Here is a 16,231-nt window from a genome sequence, read left to right as displayed (position 1 = left end):
TTCTATGAACCTCAACTGAGGAAGAAGTTGCTAGCAAGAGAATAGAATTTAAATAAGAAAGGATCAATAGAAACATATGGAAACATAGAGTTCCCGTGATCCCAAATGTGGTTGGATGGATGCCAGCAGGTTCTATCTTTTTCTTTCCATTTCCTGTGTTGCCTGAATTCCACAAAAGCAGAATTTTAGACTTAACCTCCCTGCTGCCAAGGAACAGAACAAATGCATTCTAGTAATCCATGCTAAAGAAGAGGAATGCAAAGCAGGTGGCCTGGAAGAAAAAGAGTGACAGGCCCCCCATTAACCCAGTCAGCAAAGATAGCCAGCAACAAAGAAAAAGGCTCTGTCTGAGTCAGGGAAGCAGGCAGTGTTGTCTTTTTTTTTTAATGCTTTGCCACTACTTGTAACTTACCAGGTGCTTTGTATTCTTGGAAAGTATCATTCACAAGGGGAAGAAAAATCACAATCGGACATCCTGGCAAATCTGAATCATGGAAGAGGTAGCACTCCTTCAGATTTTTCTTATCTTCGTCAGTCAAAGAAATTTTTGGGAATGGGATTTTCTGCTCTGAGTAGTATTTACACGCCTTATCTAGAGACTGGAGGATCACAGACATGGTCAGCAATGAAATTCAACTTTGTTGTCAAAAGGCCCCAAATTGTCATCTAGTATTAAGGTTTAGTGACTCAGATCCATTGGGTGAGCTCTTTCTTATCAAAAGTTATTCCATACATAATTACAGAAGATAGTAACAACATTTCTAATCACAAGATGTAAACAAAACTTCGGAGTTGGAGAATTCATCCAGGACAATGCTTTTTTCAAAAAATTGAAGCAATTTGCAGACGTTTAGGGTAAAGCATGAGTTTTAGCAAATAAAAGAGCCTATGTTTAATATATTGTATAGAATTAACTAGAAAAGAAAACGACAGCAAGAAAATCTTTTAGGCATCTTATTATGTACCTGGAAGCCAGAAGATCAGAAAGTTAATTTTAAATGCGCAATTATGTCCCTGCCTGTGCAGGCATTATGGCACAGTGTTAATTGAGATTGACAGTTTACTGAGAAAGTCTGAAGTTCTAGGCTATACCTTATCTTTGCCCTGAAATGTTTAGTAAAATACCACATCCTAATATGTACTGTGTTATTTACTCTGCACCATCTAATAGTGGACACTATCAAGCAGAAAAATTTTCTCCTAAAATGTTTAAAACTCTAGCAAACTTTCTTCCTAAATTTTATCTGACAATGAATGAGATTGAAATTAAACTTCATTAATTGTATGTCTCATGCAACATACAGCTTATTAGGGGTAGCGCAGCTGTTCTCATTCAGAAAAAGAAATTCCATTTAGGTAGACCAAGATGGCTAATAATGAGTTTCCAATTAACCTCAGTTTCTGACATATAAAGGCCCAAACTTCTTTACTGCAAGCCCTTATGGATAGCTAATTTACTTCATCTCCATGAAACTGGGGTTTCTGCAGGAAGATGCTTGTCACTGAATTTTACTTGTAGCATCTTCTTTGTCAGCTCAGAAATTATCTGCTTCTGATATCCATTTAACCCTTTTTATATTCTAATTTAAGTCAGAAGAAATCACTTCCTCATCTTTATGAATATTCCTGTGTAGGGTCTGGAAACCTCCTTGAGTCAGCATAAAACAGAAGTGGCTCTTTCCATCATCTGGAAGAGACCATGCTGATGTTCCCTTGAATAATTTGATGTATTCATAAACCAGAAAGAAGGATTCCGGGACTGACAGGAAGAAATAAGAACAACATTAATCCCTACGGTGAAAAACAGGGGAATGCAGACATTAAAAACTGAAGAGTTGAAATAACCAGCAGTTCTAAATGTTACAGGCTGGACATTTACAAGTAAAAGGAAACACAACACATGGTAACAAGAACGTCCTCACCGATGTATGTGATCCAGTCGTATAACTTAGATATATGATGACATCTACTTCCCTCTGTGGCCTTAAAAGGGGTGCACTGCTGGTATTGATGAAAAATCCAGCATCTATCATGCCCAGTTGATCAGGATTTTGCACCAGCTGGTTGGGACGTGAGTCTAGCACAGTGTCTAAAAGGAAAATATTTCTCGGAATAAGAATTGATCTGCAGGTATTTTAACTGGAAAAAAAAAAGTGTAAAGTGGAACTGACCATCCCAGAGGCCTGGTTCAATTTAATTGCCATACTACTGGACTGTCAAACAAGTGCAAGTAGGACTGCAAAATGCCTAAACTCCTGTTCTAAAAAATCTTCTGTGTTGAGTTTCCAGGCAATATATTCCACTAGCATGTCATACTTGTTAGTGCAAGTAAGCTACATCTAATGATTAACCTAAATCTGCCTTGCTTAATTTCAATCATTGTTTCATCTCTTATCTATCACTGATTTGGAGAACACAATATTCTCAATCCTTTGTACATTTGGATTTGTGCCTTCCCCTCAGTCCCCTCTTCTTTGGACTACAAAGTCCCATTCCTTTCTCGCTTTCTCTCGTAGGTGACATTTTCTTGGATATTCTAGTTGCATCTGAAGTTAGAGGCATAGTCTTGCCAAATTAAGCTTTCTCCCATGTTCACTCTGCTCTCTGCCACTTTAAATTTGATTCTGCCAGCCGCAAGCCTACCCTATCAGTCTGGACTGCAGAGGGCTCAGCCAAGCAAATAAACACATATCTTTAAAAAGAGTGGCAACACTGAAGCCTTAGTATCTTATTTCTGTTCAGAAAATAAGCATTCTCTCAGGAGGTTCTTTTCCACTGCCAAGCCTGACAGGCTTCTTTCCTAAATTGTCCACCCTGAAACTACCTGAAAATTATGCCAGTCCCCATCACCTTTCCATTGGCAAAAGTGCTCATTCTCCATGTAGTTGTTATGCAGCTGGTAGCCCTTCAGGAAATTGTGGTGCTGGGCAACGGAGAAACGATCTGTCAATGCTCCCCGTAGGGCACTGGACAAGGGGCCAGGAGGAGTGTACATGCGAGTCCTCAGCTCATGGGGCCTTGTGGGCAACACGGGGTCTTCATCTAGAGGAGGGCAGAAAACCTGGTGAAGTGCTTGTTAAATAATGTTAATTTCTGGCTGCCCTGGTGTACAAGGTCTGTTCTGGGATGATTCACTACATACACACAACCTATTCCAAAGGAAAGGAGTGGCTGCTGAACAAAGCTCTGCTGATGGTCTTACGCTTTGGCCTAAAGACAGTTCATCAGAAGCAGTCTTTTGTCCTGGAAAAGAGACACCTTGGGAACTAAGAAATTCAGAGAATGTTCTGTCAGAAGGAAAGTTACATGTCCTCACAGGAAGGTATCAGAAGCAAAGGTAAGCATGGAGAAAATGGGGCTGACGCATATGCTACTCCTCAGTCAGATGGGCAACAACAGCAACCACGGGGTCTATTGCAATAGTGACAGCTGCTACCTGATATTCACTCCTGGCAGCATGAGCATGTGCTTAATCAGCAGAGTGAGAGCAGGAAAACCTGGGGCATGCATTCATATTCAGAAACTATGTCTAATTTTTAGGGTGGGTACCTGTCGTACTTCAGCAAGAGGTGTGGTTTCTTGAAATCACAACCTGCTTTGCTGGACCAAGAGGCTGACAATGCAGCAGGAGAGACTTGGTGGTTTCTATGATTGCACAGATGTATTTCTGTATTTTTCAGGATGTCTGTAATTATAGTTACTAACATATTAAATGATTTAGCAATAAAATCATGGTTTCTATATTGCTTCGGAAAATACCCTCTGGGCCTTATTTATCTTTGTGCCCAGATGAATCCAATGCACTAATTACTGTACTGAATAATAAAATAAAAACCCAGGAAATATTATTTACACCAACTGATATTCAGGTTTATTTTCTGCACAGACAGTAAAAATAACCATATTTTCTACCACTGGTTCTTGGTTCTGTATAGCTGAGAGTGGGCAATGCCAAAACACTTCTTGAGAAATGTCTGACCCCTCTAAAACTTCTTTTTAAGGAATCAGTAGAGCTTTAGTAAGTCTTTTGATTACAGGAGCCTTTCTCTCATTACCCCCTATTAGTCTATAAAGTATGAGGAGAAGTTGCTATCTCTTAGGAAGATCCTATGATACTAGGTTCAACACAGTTGAAACGATGATGCCAAAAGTTATCCAGAAGAGTAAATGCCTAAACGTCCATAAATGAAAAGCTTAATAATTTCTCACCAACTTCTTCTATTCTGTCTTGTGTCCATCTCTTCCAGAAGTCCTCTGAATTGTGGGAAAGTCCCCATATTTGTAACAGGTTCACAGAAAATATACTGCTCCACATACCTGTAAAAGGAATTAGTGAACACAAGGACACATTCTAACAAGAAAATGCATTTTTCCTTCTATTTTGACCTCCTGGCTTCATTTTTGAATGGGCTTAATACAAATATATCTGAAGTTTCACACTGTTAAATTCCTCTTTCTGTGGCATTATTCCAGGTCATGCTACCATCAGCTTTGAGCCTAACCTACTGCATGGCTCTGCTACATGGTAAAGAGAGAAAAGAACGTGAGACAAGTAAAGGAGAAAAGACATGACTCACTCAAGAGACAAAATAAGAGTTTATATGACACAAACATCACAAACATATCCTTTCCATTCCTGTCTTTCTTACTCCAGCTTTTTTTTTCTTCGCATATTTTGATCACCTTCCACACACCCTGAATTTTTTCAGAGTGGAATGAACTGGGTCTTCAGATGTTTGGTTTATATGACAAGATCTCACACCGCAGCTTGTAAAGACTCACAGATGCAGTGGACTCTAGCTCCACTGTGCACTCTTTTCTCCACCCAGGATTGCCCCTCTCTGCTTCCCCACTGGGGCACTGGTGGCTTTATTGACAAAACACAGTGCCATCATTTCATCTGTCATTTTAAATTTAAATCTGACTACCACAATTGGTCTTAAGTTGGAGTGCATTCAGAGAGGAATCAGAAGAATAACCAAAGAAGTGGGAAATATTCCTTACAAGGAAAGAATTAAGGAGCCTCATCTATTCCATCTCGAAGACACAGATATCTCATCTACCAAGACAGTGACAAGAAACTGAAATAAGACTTCGGGTTTTTTACTGTATTTTTTTGGACAGACTACCGTTCCCATTTCCTAGCAGGCAATATCATAGCAGTTCTCAGTATGTTAGAACAGAAATATCTACCCTCTGGTTAACAGCGTTGCATCCCTCCAAAGTGCTTCTGTGACAGGACAATGCAATACATTACCTTGAAGGTAGCAGATGCGGGATTCGGGGAGCTTTTTTAACAAGCGTCCCATGAAGAACTCACTTCCAAAATTCTCTGTGCGAACGAATGCGCCATACTTCAGAAGTCCCACCTCGTAGGGGGTGAACTCCACCCACTCTGTAATGCAGCCACAATGGGACACTTAGAGGGCTCCCACATGGGTGTGGAGAGAGGGGCAGCTAGGGTATACGTTGATTACTATGCATTTACTATGTGTTTACTATGTTGAATTTTCAAAGCCTCGTTTATAAATGACCCTCTCCAGGACAGGCAGCTGAGCTCGGACACAGTGGCAATGGGGAGGCAGGAGCAGTTTACTGTTAATGATGGTGTTGCCTAAGGCAAAAAGTGCACACTGGAAGCAAGGCAAGTCTCCAGATCTTACACATTCTGTGGGTTTTCCAGCATGTACAAGGTTTTGCTCTGCCTTTCCATACACCACATCTAGGTGACAGTACTTCCACTGTTACCGATACAGTCAATTTAACTTCCTTTAAATAATTTGTTTAGGTACAAAGACAGGTACTCAGCTCTTCAGAAATTGTATTTTTATAAGAGACCAATTCTACTCTTTATGTGTTGTACCAAGGAAGAGGGAACTAGTCCTTGACTTTATTGGATATCCTCTCCAAATGAAGCGCAGTTGACCAATATAACTGCAGTGTGAATGAAAACTGGGACAGAAATGGCATAGACCATAATTTCCTTTTCATTCAGAAGGTTCAATTTTTCACCTCAACCATAACAAAATTTGATCTTAATTTTTGTTCTGCTTCTTCTCCTCATCTACTTCCCCTCATGGAAAAAAAAAACAAAAACAAAACAATGAGAGAAGAAACAGATTTAGTAGGGAGTAGGTTGGAAACCTTCCCAAACTTTATCATAACTATGTGGTCATTATTCATATTGAAACTATAACTGGGAATTAAGAAAAAACAATTCTCAGATAATTCCAATAGTCCTCATTCTAGGTAGGTCCAATAATATTTCAAAAATGGCATCTCTGGCAGAATTTCTACAGTGTATGTCTAGACAGTGAATGTTGCTCCCCAAACCCCTTGTATTAAAACTGTGAGGCATGGAAGTGAAGGTTATTTCTCCAAAAAGCAAAAGAACACACCACGATTGTTTTCTCCAAGTGCTACCAAGAGGAGAAGAGGAAATCGCAGGAATTGAGATGCCAGTTTTAGCCTCACGTAGTCTGAACCACCATCCTTACCTTTGAAATCATTGGTGCTGTAACTGTCCCGGACGCTGACTGCCACATAGATGGGCAGTGGGTTCTGGCCATCACAGAGTGCTTCTTGCTGCTCTGAGAGTTTGTGAGGGTCTTTCTAGTTTTGAAGGTAAAAAAGAGAAGAGAGAAAACTATTTCTGCGTACGTCTGTACATCCTAGAAAGTATTTCCCCGACAAGTAGGAGGAGAGGTAAGCTGCTGCTTAGGCTGAGGAGTGTAGTAAGCCATCCTTGTTCTCCTGAATCTGAAAGAAGCCCTTGAATATGTTGATACTTAAGTTTCCTTTCTTACTACACAACAGCAATCTCAATCCAACCTTGCAAGGGGACTGGAATTTGGCATTATTTGCATCCCACTCAGCTTCTTTTCTGAAAAAGCATATTCTCGTTGAAGAGGTTTATAAAAAACATATATCATGAACTACTGAAAAATTTAAGAGCAGCTAGTTTTGGAAGATTAGCGAGAGGTTAATGGTTACACACCAATAGTAAGCACTGCTCAAAGGGAAAAATGCTTGGCTAGATTGTGAGGGGGATCTCATCTAGCTGAGAGTAAAAGGGAGGCATCTATCTAGCTTATACTTTTGTTTGATACCAAGTGTTCCTCTCTGTATGTATTTATTTTCTGTTTACATATATATAATGCTATATATGTGCTTATATAAAAATAAATAAACAAACACAAATGAATGGTTGAATGACTGCAGCATTTCTGCCTCCACTGGAGGACACTACTGCCCAATCCTCAACCACTCACCTTTTTTCAATTTCCAACTGCCAAAGCACATATCTTTGAATTGTGATCCAGATAGGAAGAAGAGAGAGTGGACTGTTGTTACTGTAAGGGTAGAAACCACTCCCAGTTACAGAAAAGCAAATTTGTAATTACTTCTAAAAATTAGTATCACTTAAACCATATGAATAGTGCTTCTCAGCAAAAGCAAAATATGTACTTGCCTCCAGTGTACTTGCAGATCAAGTTACCTGCCAGTGGATGCAGTTCACCAAGAACTCCAGTTGTTTCAGACTTGTATTTTGAACTCTTTCTGCACGAGTAATTTGCATCTTAGACAGAATTCCTGAAATTGCCTTCACTTCTAATTAAATATCAGCCAGAGTTCAAATGGCTGCATCCACAACCTAATTTATTAACATATAGAATGCATTTATCCCTAGGTAAACTAATAAAGGAAATCAAAAAATCTGGTACTTGGTTAATGTGGAGAATGATAATATATTGAGGAACATTCTCTGAAATGATGGACTAGTTTCCTCTCTATCCACTAAGGGAAAAACACATGATTGAAATGAATATACATCATACCCCATCATTTAGTAAGTACTCAATCATGAGACCCCAAAGATCTATAAATGATGTCCTGTATCCCTCTTCTTTCCGCTGACAAAGCTGCTTGTTGTAGTACTTCATGCGATCCATAGAGAAACAGCCCATCTTGCATTTAGTTGCTTGTTTCTGGGCTTCACCAATATGCGAGTCCAGGTCCTTCTGTGACCAGTAGGCATCTCTGTATAAGTTGGCCATGGTCCTGGAGAAAGATAATACAGACAGCAAAAGTCAAAAGGAACAGAGGTTTACATTCAGGGATTCGCTCCTGCTTGTACATACTCTGTTTTTGCTGCTCCGTCTAGCAGAATGAACACTCTAGAGTTTCTGTGACTGTTTTTAAAGATGGTCCTGAAGAATAAGGTGTGTTTTTTTATATTCTTGACCTGTTTTTTAAGTAGAACTGGCAGAAGCCACCAGCTGCTGTCTCTTGGCTTTGATTCACTTAGTGTTAATCTTATGATACCGTATGATATCGCTATCCTTTATAAACACTATCCTCTATTTTACCAGCCTCCTTTTCATGAGATAATCACTTATTAGGCAGCTGTAGGTCCTATGAGCAGGGAATAACACTGCCCAGGAGAATCTAGTCCTTTTACAAACTGGCAGGTTGCACTGATAAGTGTGCACTATCCTGCAGTTTTTTCCACATGACTAGCTAGAAGTCAGGACAAGTCTCAGAAGTTAATGGGAACCATAACAGCTGGGACATCAGTGGAGAAATGAAGAGGCATGATGCTATGGTCATCCACAGTTACACCCACGGTAACTACTTAATTAGAAAACACTTTCACAAGTGTAGTTGTCATATGCGCATTTAACTGCAGCAAACATGGAGTTGATAAGTGCAGTAAAGAACTCTTCATAAAAACAAGAGTTCATCAAATCAAGGTAATATTTAATGGCCTGTTACTGAGAAACAGCTTGTTTCTATGATGTTTGAAGAAAATCTGATCTTGTCCACTTTTAGAAGCTACTGTCTGCAGCAGTGCCACCCTCAAACGGCCTGGTCAAGCCTCCTGCTTGAGCTGGCTTACCATGTGGTGCCGGACAGCCCACTGATATATGTTACACAGTCCAAGAGATTTAATTTCTTGAGTCCCATGAGGCTGCCATACAATCCTGTCATTGACTTCAGTCCTCCACCTGTCGTGATGATAGCCACAACGGGGACCTGTTGGGCAGAGGGAGGATGGCACATTCACACTAACAGCATTCAACATTGCATCCCAAACTGCACTGAGGCCTGGTCACCACACTCCACCCAGGTCCTGATCACAGAGCCCAGATGCATTTTGAAAGGATGAACTACAAAACCAAGCGATGACTGCTACTGCTGCTTCCCTTTGGATAAACATGGGTTTGGAGATTAACCCAAATCTGGGTTCTTGCCCATCTCTAGGGCAAACAGGGGCACAGATTAATAAGAAACCCTTCTGTAGAAGGAACAATGTATTTTCTCTACATCTCCCACTCCTTCGCCACTTTTTTTCTTATTTCACACATTGACTACTACGGTATGAACATCTCCATTCTAATCCTGTGAAGAAATACACTCTGTTCACAGCCACTGTTGTTAAGTTACCCTCTTCAATGCTATTATTCTTCAGTATCATGAAGTTACTCTAAAATAAATTATATTTATTTTAAGGAATTTCAAAACCGCAAGATATAAGAAGATATAAGAAGCGCTCAGAGATGTTTGCCCTAAACTCCTACAAACTGGTGAAATTTGAACAAGGGAAGAAATCTTTGCTGTGTAATATATTCAGCCTTTCTGAACCAAGCCAGTAATAGCATAGCATGGCAGGAACGAACACACCTCAAATATGACAAATTCCAAATTGACGGTAATGAAGGATGAAATTACTGCAACTAGTGATTCTTGCAATAACAAACCTCAGCAGCACAAGCAAATGTACCTAAGATGTATGGACAACCTGGTACCTGCATAACAGATGCATGTGGCCCATTTTGCTGATAACTCATTTAGAAGCGTACATGAAGGCATAGGGATTCAAGTTCTACCTCCTCAACACAAACGTACCTCTTGATCCTGCAGTTCCTGTGGTAGGTGAAACACAGTTTTGAGGGCACTTGCTACATATCTCTTTCTTTTCCCCAGGAAAGCCCTCTCTTGTGAACACAAATCAAACCCAAAGCGCATGTCCAGGTCTTGGTGGCATGAACAATTACTAAGATAAAACCAGACATATATATTAAGTATTAACACACTCACATCAATCTTAGGACTTTCACTAAAGATAGACTACATCACCCTTCTCTTCAAACAGGGTGATGCAACTTGACAGGAGCAAGAGAGAATATTCTCATTTTTTTTTTTTTAAATTAAGAAACTTATATCAATTAGTAAGCCTAACTAGTGACATTATACTCTGTTATTACTAAATGATGAAGAAACAATGTACAATACTTATGAATAAAACAAAATATTACAATAAATATTCTAAAACTAAAACAGTGACAAGTTTAGAAAATCTATTCCAGTGGTCAAAAGGGAGTGTATTGATTCCCATTTCACATGTTATTTTCTCATTTTAAATCTAAAATAAATCCCAATTTTCAAATGTTGGCATTTCCAACGCGAAGGAAAATTCTCCTTTTAAATAACCGTAGTGGGAACACTTCCCCCTCTAGCGGTGAGCATCGCTAGGAATAGTGGCTGCGGAACTTGGCTTGCTGAAGGAACCTCGGTGACATCCAGCCCCCGGATGAGTGTAGGTGGGTCACTGAGTTTAGTGGGGCAGCACTTCACCTTCGATACTCTGTTGTGTCCGTACTTGAACAAACTGTGTCACAGGTCAGTACTGGAAGTTCTATTTCACATCAACCTTGACTCAAGGCACAATATTTCTCAGAGGAGATTTCATTGGTATCTCTTCTGAAATTTAGTTAGTCATTCCTCAGGACCCCACTATTGCAGTTTATTTTCCTGGGCGTTTGTGCTCTTCCTCTCCTGCACCTACAAGCCATCAACGGGCAAGATATGGGGTTATGGTCAGGTCAGAGCTACCCATGGACTGCCTGGCTGGCCAGCTAGCCCTGGCCAGGCACTGTCAAATGGCAGGGGCTTTCTTTTTCTTTCAGTGACAGAATTATCACTTCTACTATGTCCATAATTCCAATTAAACTAGTAATGAAATATATTTATGAGTTTTCTTCACCATCAGATTTGGATAAAATCAGCCAGATTATTATAACCTTATCTGTAAATGAAGACATACAAGGGGAATTGAGTTAGGTGGAGCTGCAAAAGCCTTTCTCCATTGTAAATCAAGATGCAAACAAACTGTTTTTAAAGTTCTCTGAAAGTAAAATAAATCAGCAGGAAGTGTTTTTCCTGTCCTGGAACAACACTGGCTTTCCTGTTGTCATTGATCACTTGCCTTTCTGAAACAAATGGTAGAAAACTCTGTTTGAATTCAAAATTAGCTCATTTTTCCCTTTTATTTCTTAAACAGGCACACACAGAGAAACATCCGTTTGCCCAGTTCTGTGTGTTACAAGAAATATCTTCATGTTTACTGATGAGTATTAATGAGCACATCTATAGATGTCAAATCACAATCTGTATTGTTTACCTTATCATTATATAGTATAACTGGACATAACAGAATACAAGGTTTGTTGCTACTGAATATTGACAGTTAAGCAAAAAACAATTCATAATTTCTTATCAAGTTAAATGTTTACTCATGTCTATTCTTGTTTGGGTTTTTCAGATTGCTTTGTTCTTTTTGTGAATTTCAGAGACTGACATTGACCAAAAACAATATTTTGTGGTCAGAAGGAGAGGGATAATGCTAAAATAAACACGTGCTTATCAATGTTTATTGACTAACACCAAATCTTCCTAAGGCTAATTATGTATAATATATTGTGCATGTATTTTATGTTTTATTATAACCTCATTCTAGTTTTCAGACTGAGAGTGCTGGCTTCTGTCATTTCTATGTGGCTAAAACAATAACAAAATTGATGAACCGAGTCTTTAAAAATAGGAGATCTCTTACCAGGTTTGTGCTGTCACATTTAAGTCAAATCTTTTCTCCTGGAAAACAAGAGCATGTACTGTAATTTTTTAATTTTAATAAGACAGAAATTTCTTTTTTCCCTTTCTGTCTTGGGGTCAGAGCTTGATTTATACCCCAGCAAGTCTGGCAATCACAAAGCTAAACGTCTGAGCTCTCGGTATATATTTCCAAAAGCATTCACTTACCCTTAGTGTAATATCCCTACCTACAAATCCCAAATCCCTCCAGGATGCAGAAACCATTAACAATCCTGGTATAGGACGTTACTGAGACTCATGCAGAAGGTCCCATTTCATGTGTTACTCGTAAGCTTTCTGCAGCATCCCAAATTACCATTTTTTTGTGTTTCTTGTTCTTTATGTTCTAATATACAGCATATGTTTGACATCATGGCCATAGTCTCACAGTGAAGAGATTGCAAGTCTGCATTTGCTTCTGCCAAGGCTTCATCCTGTCTTAAAATCATTATTGCAATCTTCATATTAACTGACAAAAAAGTGCTTTGTTCCGAGAATGTGTTTTAATGGTCCTATTCAAGAATTATTCTCATTATGTTCTTTAAAATTCATGCTCTGCCTAATATTTTCAGTATATTTTAATATATTGTCATTTGAAGTACATGGTTGTCTAAGGGCAGGTTTATTGACATTTTCCTAGCTTGTGCTCAAGGAGCAGCTTTCAGTTTGGACCCTAGGCAAAAGAGGAATCAGTGAGTTTTTGGGTAAACTGAGAGATGTACTGAACGAAGCATCTTATTTTCTGACATCCTTGTTGATCTCCATATGCACTACTGGCACATAATGGAGAGTAGTAGAGTAGTAAAGAGTAACCTCTGTGGAGAAAACATCTGGAGAAACAAATCTCCTGTTTGTTCAAATTCCAAGAAAAAATCGGAATGCTCTTAGCAGCTACCTGGGACAACATTATGGGGAATGGTTTCTTCTTGCATGACCTTTTATTCCCAACAGCTAGAAGTGATGCTTACCTCTGCAATGGTCGTTTTCCTTCCCATGGGCAGTGAATTCAGCATCACGACTGGGGAGCCCGTCTCTGTACTGAACTTACAGGACCACTGGAAAAACAACATGCTTTAGGACAAAACCAGTAATGAGTTTACCCTCTCTTCCCGCTCCCACTTCCTTGAGAGACACTCATAATCACTCCATCACTGAGGCCACTCAAACTTACTGGGTGGTAGCGCCTCTTCTTTGGCAACATGACATCCAGTGTTGGCTCCGCATACTTGATGTAGTGGAACTTGGTGGGACATGATGGGTTGACCACTCCGTTGGGGCCCAGCGTGATATCCTGTGTCCCCTCAAAGGAGCCCTTCACAGTGAGGGAAAGCTCTTTCTCTAAAGTAGCAAAACAGGTTGTGAGAAATGTTAATATGATTTAACCAGAAAATTGTGCTGGCTTGATTAAAAGTGGGGTGCAGGTAGCAGAGCCGTAGAATTTGGACCAAGCCTTGCCCAGTGGGAAGCACTCTAAAGGGAATGCTGGCAGGAGAGCGAAAGGAGCAAAGCAGATGTTATTTTCACAGAAAGGTGACTCTGAATGTTCTCACTGTGATATGGAACCAGTATTTCAACTTTAACGCAGATCTAATAGGCCTAATTGACATATATCTAGATGCAGTCACTGGCGCCTATAACAACTTAATGTGTTTACCTGGCATTAACTTCACTGAATGCTGTAAGTACTATTTATTCCACTAATACATTATATGAAAGGGGCATCTCCTTATCACTAAGCATGCAATTATTGGTAAATAGATAATAAAACAATGACTTTACTTGATTTTTGCTTCATCTTCTCTGCCACTTCAACTTCCAAGCAGCAAAGTTCACGACACTGTGAAAGACAGAGTGCAGGAATCTGTGAGAAAGATCACATCTCACTCTCATTATGGAGAGCAATAAATCCCTGAGCTTTTGGCTATGTCTAGTCACCTGAAGTTCTTGATTTCCTGACATTTCTGGGCTTTTTTCCCATGAGCCACTAAGGAAAAGGAAAAGTTTTGGAGGGAGATGTATGCATCCTCCAGTGACAAGGACACAGTGAGAGGAATTTACAAAGGAAGAAAATCAGGAGCATTTTCAGGATAGTAGCATAAATCCAATGGGTTAAACTGGGAAAAAAATGTAGAAGAAAGATGTGTTGCTGAGAGATCAAGAGTCAGTAGTAGAGGAAGGGCTTTCTGAAGAAGGATTGCTATTAATGTTTTGTGTTGGTTTCTTTTTTGTTTATGACACTCACTCTTCTTTAACATAATACAATTATGATCGGTTAATATTTAGTGCAGAATTTACCCACAGAGTTTGGCTCATCTGCAAGTGTAGGAAAGGGCAAGAGAGGCTGTCAATAAGTGGCTGCACAGCATTTTTACCATTGTTCTCTGATAGACAGCAGTACCTATTTTGAAGTACCGGTACAAGAGGAAAACTCTGTGGTGTGTAGAAGTATACAATAAATAGGAAAAATGGGATATCACCAACAAACAGGTAAATTAAATACTCCATTCTCAAAGTATCTAAATAGGAAGAGGGAAGAAAGAGGAAGAAGGGGTTTCTCTAACCCCCACCCTGCCTTCCCCTTTATGTTCAGGAATCACTTAAGGAAAATATCTTAGGAAAGACACATACCACCAGCACTCCGTTGGTAGCAATGGTTTCATGGGGACCAGAACTGAGAAACAAAATGAAAAACATGTATTTTTTAGATCAAACAAATTCCACTCATCCTTGCCCAGGATGTTGCCCTTTCTTCCCTCTTAGAAGAATGACAGAGAGACCCCAGTAGGTATGTAACAAGCAGGACCCCAGCAGGTGTGTAACAAGCTCCTTTCCATGCTTGCTTGGACTGACCACTGCTCTGAGGGGACTCATCTCTGTACCAAAGCTGAGCAATATGTATCATGGCTATCTTTTTGCAGTTCAATCTCATGATCACCAAACATGGAATCTGCAGTTAGGCAGTCAAATTCTTCTCATTATAACATGTAAAATAAATGTATTTCAGCTGTAACATGCTAATACACCAGCATATTCCTGATGGGAAGCCAGTTATATGTATTTGCTGGTACGTAAATTATAGAATCATAGAATATACTGAGTTGGAAGGGACCCACAAGGATCACTGAGTCCAACTCCTGGCACTGCACTGCCCCAAGAATCCCACCATGTGCCTGAGTGCATTGTCCAAGCACTTCTTGAACTCTGGCAGGCTTGGTGATGTGACCACTTCCTTGGGGAACTTGTTTCAAAGGGGCACAGGACAGCGGGTACCAATTACATGGGGGGAAAAAAAGCTTTCCAGATCATTCAGGTGAAGTCAGGAGATGGTGTGGAGTGACTTGACTTCTGGCCTTGGCTCCCCACTAGTATGAGGGAGCCATGCCTTATTTATCTTGTTGTAACACAGAGACAAAAATACTCATTCAAATGGATGGCAGGCTGACCATGCTGGAGGAAGGGCCTTACACTAGAGTTTCCAATACATTGTCATTATGTTGGGTAGAAAGAAAACAGAATTACTAGGTCCCAAACAGTGCTGCAAGGGAAAATTGAAGGAATCAGAGATACACTGGAAACCTAATCGGAATGGTTCAACACTAAGAGTCTGTACTATACATAACCTGAAACAGGCAAAGAAAAATTGACAGACATTAATGCTCACGCACTCAGAAAGCCTTCTGATTTGTCCACAGGTAGACAAATCAAAAAATTATAGAATGGTTTGGGTTGGAAGAGACCTTAAATATCACATAGTACCAACCGCCCTGCCATGGGCAGGGACACCCACTAGACCAGGTTGCTCAAAGTTCCATCCAGCCTGGCCTTGAACACTTCTAGGGACAGGACATCCACGACCTCTCTGGGTAACTGGTAGGTGTGTCTTTGAAAACAGCTAAGCTACAGAACAAGCTAATCAGTCAGTTATTGGGGACTGCAGTAATGATGTAGGAGAAGGCTGGCACATTTTTACAGAAATACCACAAAGCATGACTTCTAACACTGTTTCTTTATCATATAATGATTTTTGCATTTTTAAAATAATATCTATATCACTTACGCGGGCTCCAATTTGAATTCAACCTCTAGCTCCTCCTTGGCCTGAAAGCAAGAACAAGATATTAAATGAAATAGCTACATAATGCTTTGTCCTTTGTCTAAACCCAGGTCCCTGATGGGCAATATTGAAGTGATTGGTTGCAGTGCATAGCCTGTGATATATATTTCAGACTGAGTGGTCTGAATCAACATTTCAGCCAGATAGTTTAAGGATTCCTTCCTCACCTCCTTCCTTCCTTGA

General features: G+C 39.9%; 1 protein-coding gene across 1 annotated transcript in view; it reads right to left on the bottom strand.

Moving 5' to 3' along the window:
- Positions 1-16,231, bottom strand: part of LOC114003075 (cytosolic phospholipase A2 epsilon-like) — a 33,829-nt gene that overhangs the window by 552 nt on the left and 17,046 nt on the right. The window contains exons 6-20 of the mRNA XM_027749674.2: positions 15,992-16,032; positions 14,563-14,605; positions 13,714-13,771; positions 13,106-13,272; positions 12,903-12,989; positions 11,897-11,934; positions 9,910-10,057; positions 8,900-9,036; positions 7,839-8,061; positions 6,498-6,612; positions 5,258-5,395; positions 4,210-4,317; positions 2,851-3,042; positions 1,923-2,089; positions 413-599 (exon numbers count right to left, since the gene is read on the bottom strand). Of these exons, the coding sequence (XP_027605475.2) occupies positions 413-599; positions 1,923-2,089; positions 2,851-3,042; positions 4,210-4,317; positions 5,258-5,395; positions 6,498-6,612; positions 7,839-8,061; positions 8,900-9,036; positions 9,910-10,057; positions 11,897-11,934; positions 12,903-12,989; positions 13,106-13,272; positions 13,714-13,771; positions 14,563-14,605; positions 15,992-16,032 (1,849 nt within the window). The remainder of the gene's footprint in view (positions 1-412; positions 600-1,922; positions 2,090-2,850; positions 3,043-4,209; positions 4,318-5,257; positions 5,396-6,497; positions 6,613-7,838; positions 8,062-8,899; positions 9,037-9,909; positions 10,058-11,896; positions 11,935-12,902; positions 12,990-13,105; positions 13,273-13,713; positions 13,772-14,562; positions 14,606-15,991; positions 16,033-16,231) is intronic.

Source organism: Pipra filicauda, unplaced genomic scaffold (genome assembly GCF_003945595.2).
Source record: "Pipra filicauda isolate LSUMZ 115617 unplaced genomic scaffold, ASM394559v2 scaffold6_size6359152_pilon, whole genome shotgun sequence".
In the NCBI taxonomy this organism is placed as follows: domain Eukaryota; kingdom Metazoa; phylum Chordata; class Aves; order Passeriformes; family Pipridae; genus Pipra; species Pipra filicauda.
This window is presented reverse-complemented; position numbering and strand designations above follow the sequence as displayed.